Source organism: Maniola jurtina, chromosome 3 (assembly GCF_905333055.1).
Source record: "Maniola jurtina chromosome 3, ilManJurt1.1, whole genome shotgun sequence".
NCBI lineage: Eukaryota > Metazoa > Arthropoda > Insecta > Lepidoptera > Nymphalidae > Maniola > Maniola jurtina.
The window spans coordinates 1,553,198-1,569,810 of NC_060031.1; the positions used below are offsets into that span (position 1 = coordinate 1,553,198).

The 16,613-nt window shown below is 41.2% G+C and overlaps 2 protein-coding genes and 1 long non-coding RNA gene across 6 annotated transcripts in view; 2 read left to right on the forward strand and 1 right to left on the reverse strand.

Annotated features, from left to right (window-relative positions):
- Positions 1 to 16,613, reverse strand: part of LOC123881126 (thioredoxin reductase 1, mitochondrial) — a 43,998-nt gene that overhangs the window by 13,876 nt on the left and 13,509 nt on the right. For 3 of the 4 annotated variants that reach the window (XM_045929726.1, XM_045929728.1, XM_045929727.1), the window contains 7 exons: positions 16,023 to 16,235; positions 15,189 to 15,336; positions 14,485 to 14,713; positions 13,660 to 13,747; positions 11,946 to 12,196; positions 11,125 to 11,316; positions 9,639 to 10,419 (listed from right to left, as the gene is read on the reverse strand). In XM_045929726.1, the coding sequence (XP_045785682.1) occupies positions 10,290 to 10,419; positions 11,125 to 11,316; positions 11,946 to 12,196; positions 13,660 to 13,747; positions 14,485 to 14,713; positions 15,189 to 15,336; positions 16,023 to 16,235 (1,251 nt within the window). In that variant the 3' untranslated portion in view covers positions 9,639 to 10,289. Of the gene's footprint in view, positions 1 to 9,638; positions 10,420 to 11,124; positions 11,317 to 11,945; positions 12,197 to 13,659; positions 13,748 to 14,484; positions 14,714 to 15,188; positions 15,337 to 16,022; positions 16,236 to 16,613 lie in introns of those variants that run through there. The other variant, XR_006799418.1, reaches the window with a different exon arrangement.
- LOC123881127 (matrix metalloproteinase-25-like) lies at positions 676 to 7,265 on the forward strand. The gene is made up of 10 exons (XM_045929730.1): positions 676 to 845; positions 1,393 to 1,545; positions 2,752 to 2,864; positions 3,685 to 3,846; positions 4,012 to 4,225; positions 4,476 to 4,530; positions 4,759 to 4,955; positions 5,430 to 5,574; positions 5,997 to 6,254; positions 6,793 to 7,265. Exons 1-10 carry the CDS (start codon positions 711 to 713, stop codon positions 6,942 to 6,944), a joined length of 1,584 nt encoding a protein of 527 aa, XP_045785686.1. The 5' UTR covers positions 676 to 710; the 3' UTR covers positions 6,945 to 7,265.
- LOC123881155 lies at positions 7,438 to 9,364 on the forward strand. The gene is made up of 2 exons (XR_006799422.1): positions 7,438 to 8,518; positions 9,093 to 9,364. It is a non-coding gene; the product is annotated as an uncharacterized LOC123881155 (long non-coding RNA).

Genomic DNA, 16,613 nt, shown 5'->3' on the forward strand with positions numbered 1-16,613 from the left:
CTGTGGGAGATACTGGTCTATATGGCATATTATTGTAAACGTTGTAAACTGAATACTTGAAAAGAGCAACCGCCGAGTTTCTTGCTGGTTCTTCTCGGTAGGAACGGCATTCCGAACCAGTGCTAGATTGTTTTAACGATTCAAAATCACTTGTAAAAGTTTAATTGAATACAAAATATTTTGAATTTTTTTGAATACATATATTAAATTAGTCATTGTAATAGAATACCCAGTCATTCTATGAAATACCGGATTTTCTATTGGCAAAAATATGTGTGTAAAATAAGTGTGTTACCTATCGTTTACCATTTCGTACATTTCCTAGGAATTGTATATATTTCCTAGGCATTCTATGCAATGCCTAAATGTTCCTAGGACATCTACAAAATTTCAGGTTTGTAACTCATTTAAACGCGCGGATTAACAGACAGACAGTAGAGTGACATTAATAGGGGTCCGTTTTACTTTTTGGGTGCCGTCTTTGGGTTACGAGTGCCGTAGAAGAGACACGCCACCATCGGGTCACGTGTAGTGAGTCCGGCTTGGTACGACGCATATACGTTACAACACACTTCAATTTGAAGGTAGATCTTTGTGGATTTGCTTGACTCTCGCAATGTCATGTCCACGATCTCCTGGCGTATTATTATCTGCAAGTTGCTGTCAAAGGTCGGCAGTGTGCGCACGCTTTTGTCCATTCGATCGTGAACATGAACCCGCGCAATTGTGTCCTCATGTCTGTACTGGGGTACAGTATAACATTCACAAGTCTCCTCTACGTAGCCTGCAGTGCTGTGTCAGCAAAAACTATATTCTTGGAGGAAAATGCACCCACTATCGAAGAGGTCAGTTTTAATTAAGTATTTAAATGCTAAGATAATTAATATATGGGTGACCTAATTTTTTTTTTTGTTTACTTTATCGTTTATGTAGGTAGGTCCGTATTTGATAAAGGATGTAAGTAATACATATTGCATTTTTTTACACGACTTCCGGTTAACTTAAGATGTACCTACCTAGGTATAAAAAAGAATTGGTTGCAATAAGAATCGCAAAAAAATTAAGATTAGCTTCCTATCTATCGAACAAATATTGGATCCCTTAGAACACTATAGGTACCTAATTGGTCTGTTACGACAGTAAGGTTCGGATTTCGAAGAGTGAGAGTGTATAGATATAGGTATGATCGAATCCTGAGGATTGCTGATACTATTATGATCAAGTAATTAAGAAAAATTATACTTCTACTAAGTAGGTACCTATATAAAGTACCTAACATGATCTGCTTATATGCTAACTGGTAACACAACAACAAGTCAACTGAGTTGAAATTTTGCGCAAATCGCATTTGAAAAGTAGGTACGGACTAGAATAATGGTGCTAATGATTCAGGTAAACTTCATGAAGATGTACGGCTACCTGCCGGAAGTGTCTCTGTCAGAGAGCGAGACCTACACCGGCCAGTCCGTCGCCGACGCCGTGGCGAAGATGCAGAGCTTCGCCGGCCTGCCACCCACGGGGTACCTTGACGATGAAACTAGGAAAGTATGTTTACAAATTTTGGATAGAAGTAGGAAGTAGGAGTTACCTCCATTCCATTTTCCATTCCATCGGCCTGTATACGTCCACAGCTGAACATAGGCCTTTCCATGAACGCGCCACCAAACATTCCTCATCCACCCGCTCCCCGCCACCTTCTTCAGGTCATCGGTCCAGCGGACTGAAGGTCGTCCCACACTACGCTCAGGTACCTTTTTTGACGTGACAACGTCTTATAATTCGATAGAGACGGCTGCACGCACGAAAAAACATGACTCATGCGGCGTTACCTCGCTCTGAGGCGTTCCATGTAAGGCTTGAAGTGCAAGCGAGAGCGCGGAACGAGCGACAAAGAAGCACAATCGGCCTTTGTTGTCACGTTCAACTATCGTCAGTAAACCGACTTTACAGACAACCAATTTTTTTTTCTGGTCGGTGGCGCTTACGCGGTCTCCACTCCACTTGCCGTAAGCTACTTTATGGAAAACCGCGATACACAAGGAACATCAAAATATGAATTTATTTCTTTCATGGCATACGCCACTTGTGCTGCGTCAAGACTCTACCACCGGTTCGGAAAGCGGAGAACTACCGAGAAGAGGTCGCAGCAGTTGCTCTTTAAAATAATACCTACTATATGACGTGTTGCATGAAGTATGCAAAACATAAACAATGTGACCATTATCTACACTATTTTGTGGACCTTTGTATGCAAAGCCGTCCGTTTCCTTGCAACCTTGTTGTATAATAACCGCGTTTTAACAACAATAACTTAATTTGCTATAATCCGCCAAAACAGCCAGACCGGTATGGTACAACGTGTACCACGCGATATATAGACCTATGTACACACCCTCCCACGCTCCCACGGCAAAAGATACAAAACATAGCTACTAATAACAAGTGTAAATTAAAAATTTATAACACCCCGACAAGTGAAGGTTACAGTAACTAGAAAAGAGCTGATAACTTTCAAACCGCTGAACCGATTTTCTTGGATTATAGCTAAGAACACTCTCGATCAAGCCACCATTCAAACAAAAAAAACTAAATTAAAATCGGTTCATTACTTTAGGAGCTATGACGCCACAGACAGATACACAGATTCACAGACACACAGATACACACGTCAAACTTATAACACCCCTCTTTTTGGGTCGGGGGTGAAAAAGAAAAAAAAAAGAATTTTTATACGACTTCTTCATTCTACAGCTTTTCAAAAGAAGACGTTGCGGCGTGAAAGATATTGAAACGAAGGCGGAAATGCATCGCCGAAAGCGATACATCCTGCAACAAGGATGGGGCAAGAAAGCCATTACATACAGGTACCAACATTCCCATACAACTTTTATGAGCTTTTACTGACTGACAAAAGATGAAAAGCCAGAATTGTTTGCACCGAAAAGGCTTTTTTATTTTATTCCATTACAAGTTAGCCCTTGACTGCAATCTCATCTGTTGGTAAGTGATGATGCAGTCTTAAGATGGAAGCGGGCTAACTTGGAAGTGGTATGGCATTTTATAAAACCCACACTTACCTCCTGTCGGTTTCTACACGGCATCGTATCGGAACCCTAAATTCCAAAAAAATCTTTTTTTCCAAAAAAGTTTTTGTTCAATCTGATAAAAATAATTTTCAGAGATGAAGGATATTTTATTGATGAGCGGTTCATTCAACTAGTTTTTGTTCAATTATACTTTTCAAAGTACTTTTGAATCGTCAAGAGCATCTACCACTGGTACCACGGAATGCCTTTCCTATCGAAATAAACCGCTAAATCGTTTGACGGTACGGCTTTGCCGGTAGGAAGGTAACTAGCTACGGCCTAAGCCGACCACCAAGTCCTTGCCAAGCGAGGCCTACTTGGATAAAGTGAACCTCGGTTGAGACGCCTAGTACTAGTCTCCTAGATACCTAGGCTCCTCAAGAAACGGATGGCTATGTCGAAGTGTGAAAAAGAAACCCACGAAGAAAGAAGAAGAGGAAGCCTCCCACCAAACCGTACCAGAGACAATTTAGAAATTATTATTAATTCCTAAATTGTCCCTGCCGAAAATTGCGCCTGAGGCCTCTCAAGTTAGGCTACGTAGCATTCATAATTACGCTAGGAAGGTCGTCTTGAAAGAGAGTCTAACTTTTTGTAGGGTAATCAACGGGACTAGTACCCTGCCAAAGTCCCGCGTGGAAACCTTGATGAACACGGGGTTGCAAGTGTGGGCGCCGCACGGTGGCCTCAGCTTCCGGCGCGTGGACCACGGCAAGGCGGACATACAGGTGTCTTTCGCCAGCAAGGATCACGGGGATGGGTAACTATAACCAATCAAAAGCAGTTAGCCCTCTACTGCCGATGCATCGCTTAGCGCATCTATCTTGCACAGCTACTTCACGTGTTTTACTTAAAGTCACACCATAATGTGTTTGTTGAACATTTTGAAAACTCGTAAAACTACAGTGGTCCCTCTGTAACGTAGGTTTCCTTTTGACGGGCCAGGTCGCGTGGTGGCCCACGCGTTCCCGCCGCCGCACGGCGCCATGCACTTCGACGACGACGAGCTGTGGGGCGACGCCGCGCCCGACGACGACGACGTCACGGACTTCTTCGCTGTCGCCGTGCATGAGATCGGCCACGCGCTTGGCCTGTCGCACTCCAACGTCAAGGCCTCCGTCATGTACCCGTACTACCAGGTACTGCACTCTCTGTAACGTAGGTCTCCAAGGAGCTGCCACGTGCCGCGCCACGTTGACACTACACGAGGGTGCTCGGACCGAGCATGCTCGCATATGGGAGATATATTGAAGGTCAAAGTTCTTTTATCTGACGCCATGGTATACTTCACTTGACTGATATTTTTTCTCACCAAGCGGTGATTGTTAAATCAGCAACTTTATTTCCGATATTTTTTTGGTCTGCAATTGAAAGTATTAATCATTTCAGGTGCCTGTTGAGAAGCTTCATGAAGACGATATAATGGGCATGCAGGAACTGTATTGTAAGTTCATTAATTCGCCTAAGACTATTAAAGACAATATTAGGACTATAAATCATTTATTTCACGTACCTAACTACCCCTCTTTTAAAGGCTCTTATGACCAGTCAAGACTAACATCAGTTCGGAAAGTCTACTACTAGTAAGTAACACAATAGAAAGCTGAGTTACTACTCTTACTAGGTACTAAGTACATGGGTACTGGATGTTGATCAATTTTTTTTATTCCAGTAAAAGAGGACGTGCACTCGCCTGCAGAGTTGGAGGCCCGAACAGAGAGCATAGAGTCGGGCCGCTCGTCGCTCGCGCCGCGCTTCACCAAGGCGGAGAGTGAAGAAGACGACGAGAACGATGTGCCCGACCTCTGCTATACCAACTACGACACCATCCAAGTCATTCAAGGCAGGATCTACGTCTTCGAAGAGGAGGTACGTTTTGTTAGTGACAAGCGGAAAGAGTGCGTATTATTAAATTAACACTCTTCAAATCAAATCAAATCAAATCAAATCAAATTTTTTTATTGCGAATTTGGGTAAACAGTGGAGATGTTACAAAGACAAAAAGGTACAGCCAAATTCTGCTTATAAGCATGCAATACAATACATTAAATTAAGATACATGCACCGAGGTAGCTAATTCGTCTTCTGTTTGTTAACAATCCAGTGAACGATTGAGCTCATAAGATGTAAGGTGGGTGGCTGGATGAGGAAGCCTGAGTACCAGGTCTGATGGCACTCATTAAAGTATATAATATCCAATAATAATCAACGACTAACAAAAAAACTTATTTTTGCGTTTATTGGTAGGTATTACCGATAAAGTACCTGCCTGAAAAGGTGTAAGCCCCAGTTCAAGTATTTGCAAAAGGCACCGGGTTGATAGGATGTTCCTTCTTCTTGCAGTGGGTGTGGGTGCTAAGCGAAAGGAAGCAGATAGTGGAGGGCTACCCGAAGCGGTTCCACGACGTGTTCATCGGCCTGCCGAAGCACATCAACGTCATCAGAACCATCTACGAGAAGCAGAACGGACACATCGTCGTATTCTCAGGTACGAGGACTTATATTGTCAATGTACTCAGAGTGGCAAGGCCGTAACCAGGAAAGATTGCGAAGGTTTTAAAATGTCATGCGGAGAGTATTCCCAAGAACTTTTTTGACTAGTTCCTCTTTCATATTTCTACTATCGTACCGCAAGTCATCGACAAGGTTTGGATCCGTATGTAATTGAAATTCCACGGACACGTACGATGCGATTTGTTTCCTCATATTTAATTTGAACTGCTAGGATATTGAACACCCTGCCGGCAACACTCTTTCCCTCACTTTTAATATAGGTACCTTTAACTCTTAATTGGATAGGCATCTTCTGGGCAAATGCACTCTGAAGCATCTGAACATTACTGTCATCTCTTTCTCAGTACACCAACATGAATTAACCAACTCACATGTTTTGCTTGGTCTGGCCTCCAGGTCGAAGTTACTGGGAGTTCAGCGCCCGTTTCCGTCTGGTGAAGCGCGGGAGGATCACCGAGTACAAGATACCGCAAGTGCCTGAGCTGACTACCGTGTTCCTCTCCAACTACAACAACAAGACCTACCTCATCGAGTACGAGCGGTACTGGCGGTTCGACGAATCAACGCACACCATGGACAGGGGCTACCCCAAGGAGATGTCCGCGTGGAGGAATGTGCCGTATCCTGTGGACGCGGCCATTGTATGGAAAGAAGGTAAAGTGTTTAGACTAAGGCTGAGATCTATAGAGCGCACTTTGTCTTTACTCAAACTTAAGACACTGTTAAAACGAGACAGCGTTATAGCGCTGCGATAAATCTGTCTCGCTTTAACTGAAACTTAAGTCTAAGCAAAGTCAAAGTGATATAGATTTCAACCTTTGCCTCGAGACTTGCAGCTGAAAATCAGCGCTGTATGCTCTTATGATTGTGCAAGGATTAACAGCATTATGCTGAGCTAGGGCCTGTTCGACGAGGCGATGGGCAAAAACGAGCGGTAACTCGCCAACAAACTGCTGTGCTGCTTGGTGAGATATACCTAAGGTATATAGGTACCTATAAGCATTAGTATAATACATAAATAAATATAAAAATAAATAATAAAAACCTGTGGGATGCGCGTGGAGGAATGAAATTATGTTTCTTTCTTTCTTCTAAAGAGACTCCGCTCACTAGGCAGCCTGACTGCGGCTGCAATTATCCACTCTGTATTTTGGCTATCGTCCTTTGAATTTAGAACTCGTTTTGATTTCAGACACGTACTTCTTCCGCGGGCCGCGGTTCTGGCGGTTCGACAACGTGCAGATCCGCGCGCACCAGTACTACCCGCTGCCCACCGCGCAGATCTGGTTCCCGTGCCGCGCCACGCCCGACATGATGCAGTACACCACCAACGACGAGCCCTAGCCTGCGGTGTCGTAGCACCAACACTAAAGCTGATATCTATAGAGCGTACTTGACTGATGGGCTCAGACCAAGGTTGAAATCTACTTAGGTATAAAGTGCACTTTGACTCTGCTGACTTAAATATCAGTTAAAACGAGCCAGATTTATTTATTTATACCTACCATACCATAAACGCGGCCGCGACTTTGAAATCATAACGGATATAAAAACGGATGGACGGATGCGACTCGCTGTCTAACCTTTTAGTAAAAAATATTGTAATGTCTATCTTAGTCTGTATTGTTTATGTTACAATAAATTAGACCTAAGCGATTTAAAAGATTTTCATTTATTCCCTTGCTCACCATAACAGTCTGCATCAAGTTACGGAGTACGCTTCTCATTTTTAAGCGAAGCTATAATCAAATATACGTATGCAAAAATGATCAAAAATACTTATGCAAAAGTGTACGAAAACCTTAATAAATAAATAAATAAAAGACATTTAAAAAATATATCACTTTATTAGTAATCACAATAGAAATTAAATTAAAGTGTTAGGTACATATTAACAAACTGATTATTTATTATTTACCTACTACTTAATTAAAGTGGAACGTGTGCCTGCGCTGAAGGGTCGATTCACACTCACAGCGAATCGAAGCGAAAATGTAACATAGCATTGATGACCTAATTGATGATGAAAAAAGACCCCTGATGGAATAACAAAAACGTTAATCATCGTAACCGGCAGTCAATACTGCCCCTTGATTGGTTGAATTCGCTGTTCACATTTTTTCAGCCAATCAGAGGGCAGAATTTGCTGCCAATTACAATGAATGGCACACGGACAGATAAAGCTTTTTATATTTTTTATGTAATTTCGACGTTGGGTCATCGACTTACATTCTTATTATTATTTGTGTATTACAAATTTTGAAGTAACAATGTTCACTAACTTATTTGTGTAATAAGGTTCAAGGTGCAGATGCAAATTCACCAAACACCACGGACAAAACTTGGTAACTTCTGTTCTGGTGTTACTTGTCTATGGTTGTTTGAATAAAAAATCAAAAATATATAATTATAGTGCCAAAAAACCTTACTGTAATACTAAAAATAAATAAGCTAATAATAACTAGCGCTAGCATTAGGAGTAACATAATACTAGGCATTTCAATTAAAAACTGAACGTAAACAGTTTGCGCTATGGATTTTTTTGTAGAATGAGAGGTATTTTTAAGATCTTAAGTACAAGGAACCTAATTTTTTTGATCGTCACTATTTGGGCCACACTGTATATGGTAATATTTATCTTAAACTTTGCAGGAATGAATTTCGAATCTATTACTCAATAGTCAATACATTATCACTATGTACTAGCCTACGGATTAAACATTTTGAACATTTATCTTTTCAACTAATTATTTTATCTGTGCTAAAAAATATAATTCTTTATCATAGGTTTCATCTTTTAGCTTTCAACAACGAATATTTATTTTAAAGTTTGATCTCGAAATTCAAACTTCTAATATAAACTGGGGTAGTTTAAAAAAATCCATTTAAACAACTCATTGGCAATGTTCAAACAGATAGTAATGGTCTGCGCGCACTGGAAGATGGGACGGCAGAGGATTTTAAATTTATCAATTGAATTTATTATTTATTCAATGGACATAAGTTATAAATTTCGATGCTCGGTTCTACAGAGAAAACTGCGCTGCGATGCTCTAAGCTCAATCACCAAGCAAATAAATTTATACCTTATTTCGATTGGATAAATATTAAATTAAATTGATAAAGGACCATGTTCATTCCTGCCCCCAGCATGGCCAGCAAATTCATAACTTCAAACTAGATTTTTAATAATCGTCTAGAACAAAGTCTTCAGTAAATAAAAATACCCAACAAAAAAATACATATTAGTAAATACTTTTTTGTGTGAGTTTTATAGTAGTTTTTTTTTATTCTTAAATACACAAAACGGCGGATTTTTGTTTAAATTAAAAGATAAGTATTTTAAATAAAAAGATAAGTATTAATTTAAAATACAGGTCTTGTAAGCTTCAAAATTTTATGCAGCTTTTGGTCGCGGCAGTTTCTGGTGAGGGCACACCTGTATGCTGTGCCGGTCATCGTCTCTGACGTGCCGTCCTCCAGTGTGCGCAGGCCATAAAACATATCGAGACATTCTCAATAGATGAATATTTATCGTGCATGCACGTCGTTTGTACAATAATAATAGATACTTATATATATAACAGTAAGTTAGGTACAGTACTAACACTTTTATAAGTAACGCTGCTTTCATGTACCTGCGCAGAAATCTTATTTCTTAATGGCGCGAAATTATCTCAGCCAATCATAGCGCGCGTACGTCTGCTATTTATTGGTCGGTGGTCACGCGTCGCCGATGCGCTCGGACGTGTCCGATGAAATAAGCGATAGAAAAAAATGTGGTGGGTGGTCTAAGTTAAACGATGATGGCGAATATTATTATTAGTGAATTTTTGACGTTCGTGCAAAACAAAATAGATTTTTTAGACGAGAATAGCATTATCCAGATCTGTGTGACCAACCTTACCAATTCCGAAGTGGAAGAAGGCAAGAGCACATTTTATTTATTTACGGTCGCTGAGAGGTAGAGCAGACTGCTGGGCACTCCAGTCTTTTATAGAACCTTTCTGATCACTCGGGAGAGACGATTTTGCTGAAATCGTTCGACTCTTGCCGAGTATCTTCGGATGCGGTTCCCCCATGCAGCGATTTTCTGCTTCGGGTCGTCGAGGCGTCGATTAGCTTTAGTGCAATATCGGGCTGGTCATACCTGACCCCACACCCGTTAAACGCAACTCTAACAGAGCGCACAATCCCTGGCTTATTATTGGTTGTTGCCTGCGCGCCATGTTTTGTACGCGCGGGTTATGAGCGAGATAGCACAAGTCTGTTGTTCTTGTGTTTAAAATCTTAACGCCAAGCAATAAGGTCTATTTCATTGATGTGCATTCGGTTTTAGTAGGTATTACGTCGCGCTAGTCGGTGCAAACGTATTTTAGCCGATGCGACTAAAAGTGGTAGTACTATCTCCAAATGAAAATGATTTAAAACTAGCCATAATGCCCATATCTAGCTTGTTTATTAGCATGAGTTATGTGGTGGGTATGGGCAGGGCACTTAGTTCAAAAAACCGATAGACGTTGGGGTCCCAAGGTGAACTCGCACTTGAAAACAGTTTGAAGACCCCCACTTGGTGGGCAGACGACGTCTAGGGATCTGCAGAATCCGTGGAAATCCCTACAAGAGACGTAATATGTCCAGCAGTGGACGTCTACCGGTTGACGATGATGATGCTATGCTGCGAGGTGTTTAGCTGCAGCAAGAGGCTGGGTTGGGGTCCTTGCCGGAGCGCTTGGTGATGTTGAGGCGCGTGAACTCCTCCGCCACAGTGGGGTGGATGCCCACCGTGTTGGACAGCTGCTCCATGGTTATGCCGCATCTGAAGAACGAATTTCAATTTATTGCTCTAGGCTATGACATTTTTATTCTACTCATATTATAAGCCAGCTGACAAAAAATTGGTTACTTATTGAATTTGGCCAAAAGCACTGTAATGTAGTAATTTATAAATGGTAGTATAGAACTGTAATAGCTAATGGTTGAGACGTCGATCTCCTATTTGAGGGGTTGGGGGTTTGATCCCGGGCATTTCTAAGAGCGGTTACGTACTCATCCGATCCGAACCCGAAAATAGGGATATAAAAAACGCGGACCAAATTCGGATATTTCTTACACACTAATCTAAATCCAAGCTATTAAGTGGACATCTTTGACATAGATATGTCGGACGTATGACGTATCTACGCATCTCACGCATGACGGAGAGATATCGGATGACGGAAGTCGGACCTAGTGCGTAACCTTGGATGGTTGGATAATGGCCAAACTTTAACAGCTCAACGGTTACAGGAGCAGACTGAATTCCGAGAGGCCGGAGATTCAAACCCCACGCGTTGCACTATTGTCGTACCTACTCTTAGCACAAGCCTTTAGTTGGAGTGAAAAGGGAAATATTAGTCATGAATAACTTGGCTAATATTCTTTTAAAAAGATCAAAATCTAATCAAATCAAACCCTTAATCTAAGACGAAACCCATGCTCCGGCAACGGGTTGGTGATGAAGAAGAAAATGAGGTGTACTCACTTGACAGCGGCCGCGAAGCCCTGTATGACCTCCCCGGCGACCGGGCCCACGAAGTGGAGCCCCAGGATGCGCTGCGGCGCGTCGCGCAGCGCCACGGCCTTGAGGTAGCAGTTGCGGATGTTGCGCTGCGGGATGAAGAACTCGGTGGGCTTGTAGAACGCGTGGTACACTTCCAGGTTGTCTGCGCCGTATCTGTGGAGACAGAGACAGTCCAGTAACTGTTTCGTTGCTCTATACCCTATAACCCAAGGTAATATAACGCTCTCTCTAACTAATCCCATACAAAAACAGAGAGCGCTATACTAACTTCTTCCGCTGATAAGTTAGTATAGCGCTATCTCTGTTACATACCCATACAAATGATAAAGCCTAACAGAGAGGGTGCTATATTAGCTTCATTCTGCTGTGCATGATGTGCGCTGGCCTTTAGATGACCTTCGAATCGAACCTCTTTGGCGTTAGTAACCACTACAGAGCGGTAGATTAATGTATGTACTATACATATTATAACGTCATGAGCACAGACGCCGCGTCAATGTTGTTGTTATCGTAGTAGAAACCAGCATAGAAATGCATCAAGATAATATATTGGTATAGCTCTGTCAGTGTGTCAACACAGACAACTGTTTTCTTTTTTTATTGTGACCACGATCACACCTGATGGGAAGCGATGATGTGGCCTAAGGTGGGACGCGTTTGCCTAAAAGGTGCCTGTGGTAGAGAGCTCCCGCAACGCTACCAAATGGATCATCCGAGAAACAGTGAGACTCAGAAACCGCTATGACTTCTTTCAAGTGCACACGGTTGAAAAGAAGAGCTACCTGTCAGTAGCGACTTCCTCGCTCAAGCCGACGCAGCCGTACTCCAGCGGAGTGAACACCGTGGTGGCCACGTTCTCGTAGTCCATCTGCTGCGAGCTGCCGCCGAACATCCTCCTGGCCAGCAGTCTACCCGCGTGTATGGCCACCGGGGTCAGCTCCGGCCGTCCTTCCAACACGTCTCCCACCGCGTATATGTGGGGCACATTCGTTTGTTCCGTGTTCGCGACGATTTTGCCGTTTTTTGATAGTGTCTGAAAGAAAAGGCAAGTGAATAAGATTTGGATGCTACCATGACGTCTCATTTGAAATGAAAGGCTTTAACTTTGAACGGGGATGATGCCTATGTCAGAAATAAATTATTTCTTCTAAGTAATTATTAATTCAGAGGTTCTTCCAAAATTCGTAAATTCCACATTCGCTGCTTGTTTTAAGTTTACTAACGATTTTAAATGTGATTTAACTAAAAAAGTGCGTCAAATTACGTTAAATGTATGTGACGTCATATCTATTTATTTCATACAAACTCCCTCACTAAACGAGTGCTTTGACGTTTGATAAAAAGTTACTGATTTGACTAGTAGACATCGTCCCTAATATACCAATTATTTTTTGTTTTACACTACAGTTGTTTTACAAACAATTTATGATTTTTATGATAGTGTTTTTTACCTACACTTCAAGGAAACTTCAACACTTAAATACATATCGAAAATTACGAAACCAGTAGGATTCGAACCTGCTTCTCCTGGGAAACGCGCCCGCATCAGTTTAAAACAAACTTGACAACAAACAACAATAACAATAGCCTTTACTGGTTTTACTGCTTACGTTTCGTGACTGGGGAGCGTCCGCCTGCATTATAAACGGTCACCCTTTCACAATACCAACAATTACCATTTTAACTAGCATCAAATGAATACGATATCTTAATTTATTCTAAACTATGAAAATTTTTGCAAATGCAAAGTATGACCGCCTAATTTTTTACTGTTTTTTCTCAGTAAGAAGAGGGCATTTATTATTGGTATTTTGTAGGATATATTTCAGAAGGTGTGTGCATAGGAACTTTTCGATCTTGTCTCCCCTTCACCATTTTATCACCGAATCGTAAGACATCGGCGAGTTGCCATATTTATGTATGTCGTCGACATCCCCATCTACACGCACGAAACGTTCATATCATCATTCCTCATACGCATGGCTAAGGTTTGGAATACTCTTCCGCGATCTGTGTTTCCTACCAATCACAATCCGGATACTTATCTTTAAAACAAGAGTGAATCTTCTAGGTAAACGCGTCCCATTTAGACCACTCATCACTTTCCATCAGGTGTGATTGTGGTCAAACGCTTGCCTATAGTGAATTTTTAAAAAATACTTGAGGATTCCAAAGCACTTTTTTTAAATTACAGGATAGATGTGCCTGTTGCGCTTGACAACAATCGTCCCTTCAACCGTAAGAACTAGTGGTACCAAAATCAAAATTATTTATTCAAAGTAGGTACTATTGTACGCCTAGACATGCCTACTACTCAAGAGTGAATAGAAACTTTTCAGTTATAGTAGCAGGAAACACAGAAAGGCGTTTCAGACATTAGCGGTTCGTAACAGAAACATTGAACAAAAACATGTTTTAACAATTTCGTGCGTAAATTTTATTTGAGCAAAAACCTAGAAGCATGTTCTATTCTTTTGCAGTTAGAAGAATACTTACAGTAACGCCAGCCGCTGGAAGATTCAGTTGTTGGGTGAGCGCATACCGTCCGGTAGCCAACAGTACAGTGTCGAAAACGTCTTCACTCCTGAAAAACATTCAATAATATTATTAGAATAGAATAGATTGTTATTCAAGTAGACTTTTACAAGTGCTTTTGAATCATCAAAATAATTTACCACTGGTTCGGAATGCCGTTCCTACCGAGACTACATATTAATATAAAACTACTCGTTTAATAACAATGCAATATCCTTTCTATATCCTATCCGTGAAATGAAGTTAGTTTACCACTCTCTCTGTTACGTAATCCCATACAAAATATTTTTTTTTTTTCAATAAGTCCATCTGCGATCGGCCCTTCGGCCATAATCAGATTTGGGGAGTTGTGAAGGTTTGTTCCCATACAAAAAAAAACCATACAAAAGATAGAGACAAAAATTTCAGTAGGCACCAGTTACTTTAAGATTACAAGGTTCAGTCTGAAATCTATAGAGCAGCCTACTAAGACTATTAAAACGAGACTGCGTTATATCGCTGAAAAAAAACTGTCTCGTTTTAGCGGAAATTTAAATCTGATCAAGTTTAGAGAATTGTGTACAACGGAATTAGCCACCTATTTGTATTTTTTTTAATAAAAATAGCGAACAAACGAGCGAACGGGTCACACGATGTTAAGTGATTACCGCCGCCCTCACATTACACACTCACACATTACACATTAGTATTAGTACATTTGCAGTACCAGAGGAACCGCCAATACTTGGCCGGCCTTTCAGGAATTTGATTATTATCACATTTAATAAATATTAAGAAAAAACTTACTCTTCCTGAGTCTCCGTGTTCAACCAGCGAGCCTTGAGCTGCCCGGACGCCAGTTTCTCCACCGAGAGGGGGATGCATCTATGCTGGAACTTGACGCCCTTCTCCTCCATCTCATTGGTGATCATGCTCGACATCTGCTGGTCGAAGCCGCGCAGAGGGACAGAGCGCACTAGCACGGTAGCCGAGTAGCCCAGAGAGTTGAGGAAACCGGCGCATTCCAAACCAATATCTGCATCAAATCATATAAACATCATATAATCATATTTATAGCCTCAATAGCTCAACGGTTATAGCAGCGGACTGAAATCCGTTGCACTATTGTCGTACCCACTTCGAAATGGGAATGTTAGTCATTATTAAAAAAATGACTAATATTCTTTAAAAAAAAAAAACAAATAATGAAGAGGAAAGATTTGTTTGTTTGTAATGGTTAAACTCAAAAACTATGAACCGATTTTAAAAATTCTTGCACCTATAGAAAGCAACATTATCAGGGCACATGCTCCATATGACTTATGTGAATTAAGTCAGGAAAAAACTGGCCAAGTGCGCGTCATAGTCGCGCACCGAGGGTTCCGTAATCGGGTATTTTTCTGACGTTTTGCACGATAAATCTAAACCTATTATAAAAATCTGTTTTATTATGTACATTGGTTAAATGTAATCATGCCATTTGCTCAATATAAATGAAGAAGTCTACTCACATCCAGCCCCAACGACCAGAGTCTTGCCCGGTGGATTGCTCAAGCTGAAGATGTCGTCACTGCTGATGCAGTACTCCTTAGCCCCCGGGATATCCGGGTAGTGGGGCCTGCCCCCGACCGCAATCACCACATTTTTAGCCGTCAGCTCCTTCAAATCAAATCATTTATAATGCATATATTTTGAGATCTCACTCGCCATTTAGCTCTGCATGTGTCATGTGAAAAGTACGGCTTAGGGCCGGCGCACATATGGCGGAGCGCAGCGCAGAGCATGCCCGCGAAGTTTTCTAATCGCGTGACACATTACGCGAATTTCTACCAGAAAATGCGCGAGCACACGCGGGATTGCGCGAGTATCCGCACGGATGCACAATTGATTTTAGATATTATTTCAATGAGGACAATGTCGATAATATTTTGACTGTGAAAAATGCTCTGCGCTGCGCTCCGCCATATGTGCGCCGGCCCTTACTTTTAAATTAAGTACTTTGACATGACAGTTGACCATGTTGACACATAGAACTTAAATGCCGTGCGAGGTTTCAAAATTTATGCATAACAAATTCAGCCAGGCATTTTTTTTAACCGACTTCAAAAAAAGGATGAGGTTTTCCACTTGACCATATGTTTATTAACCGACTTCAAAAAAGGTGGAGGTCTTCAATGTGTCAGAATCTTTTTTTTAATGTATGTTCCCCAATTACTCTAAGAAGCCTGGACTGATTTGGATTATTTTTTTGTTTGAAAGGGTATACTTCCCAGGTTTTCAGAGTATTTTGAGAGACATCTCCAATATGTCTTCTGGGAGCTTATTATAAAAAGTACACTACACACCTTCTTGCTTCCATTTTTCATCGTAGCAATTATTGTATGGGGATCCTTAAATTCTCCTAAACCATTGATGTATTCAATTTTCTTCTCTCTAAGGTCCACTCTGGTGACCCAGTTGACTGATTTAATATGGTTCTGCACAGCTTCTGTCAAAGCCGACCAGTCTATCCTGACTTGTTCGACAGAGGGTACTTGCCAACCGTACGCCACCGCTTCCTGAAATAGGAGATTGTGAATAAAATGATGCTGCTAATTCTGCATCCTATATCTAAAATGTAGTTAACTGCAAAAAGTAATGAAATCTTTGAAATATGCTTATATTATACATGGACACAAAATAAAAGTAAAACAAATAAACAACAAAAATAGAAGTACAATTGGCTTTTATCACTTTGAATTGAAGCGATCTCTGTATTTTTTGTGCCAAAAAACGTGGGAATTTTCAAATGCGAGTCGGCCACGTTTACAAAGGGTTCCGTACCATCGTAGAAGAAATAATACTTCTGATATTTTTTATTTATTTAAGCCCAACACAAATTCATGCCTTTCGGAGTTTTCCATTAACTTGTGCAATAAGAGATTGCTACCTGCCAA

Excerpts from the sequence above, each read along its gene's own strand:
- LOC123881127 (XM_045929730.1), top strand. The coding sequence starts at position 711 with ATGAACCCGCGCAATTGTGTCCTCATGTCTGTACTGGGGTACAGTATA. Across the intron at positions 4,956-5,429 it reads TCTACGTCTTCGAAGAGGAG|TGGGTGTGGGTGCTAAGCGA; the intron begins GTACGTTTTGTT and ends TTCTTCTTGCAG. Across the intron at positions 5,575-5,996 it reads ACACATCGTCGTATTCTCAG|GTCGAAGTTACTGGGAGTTC; the intron begins GTACGAGGACTT and ends TCTGGCCTCCAG.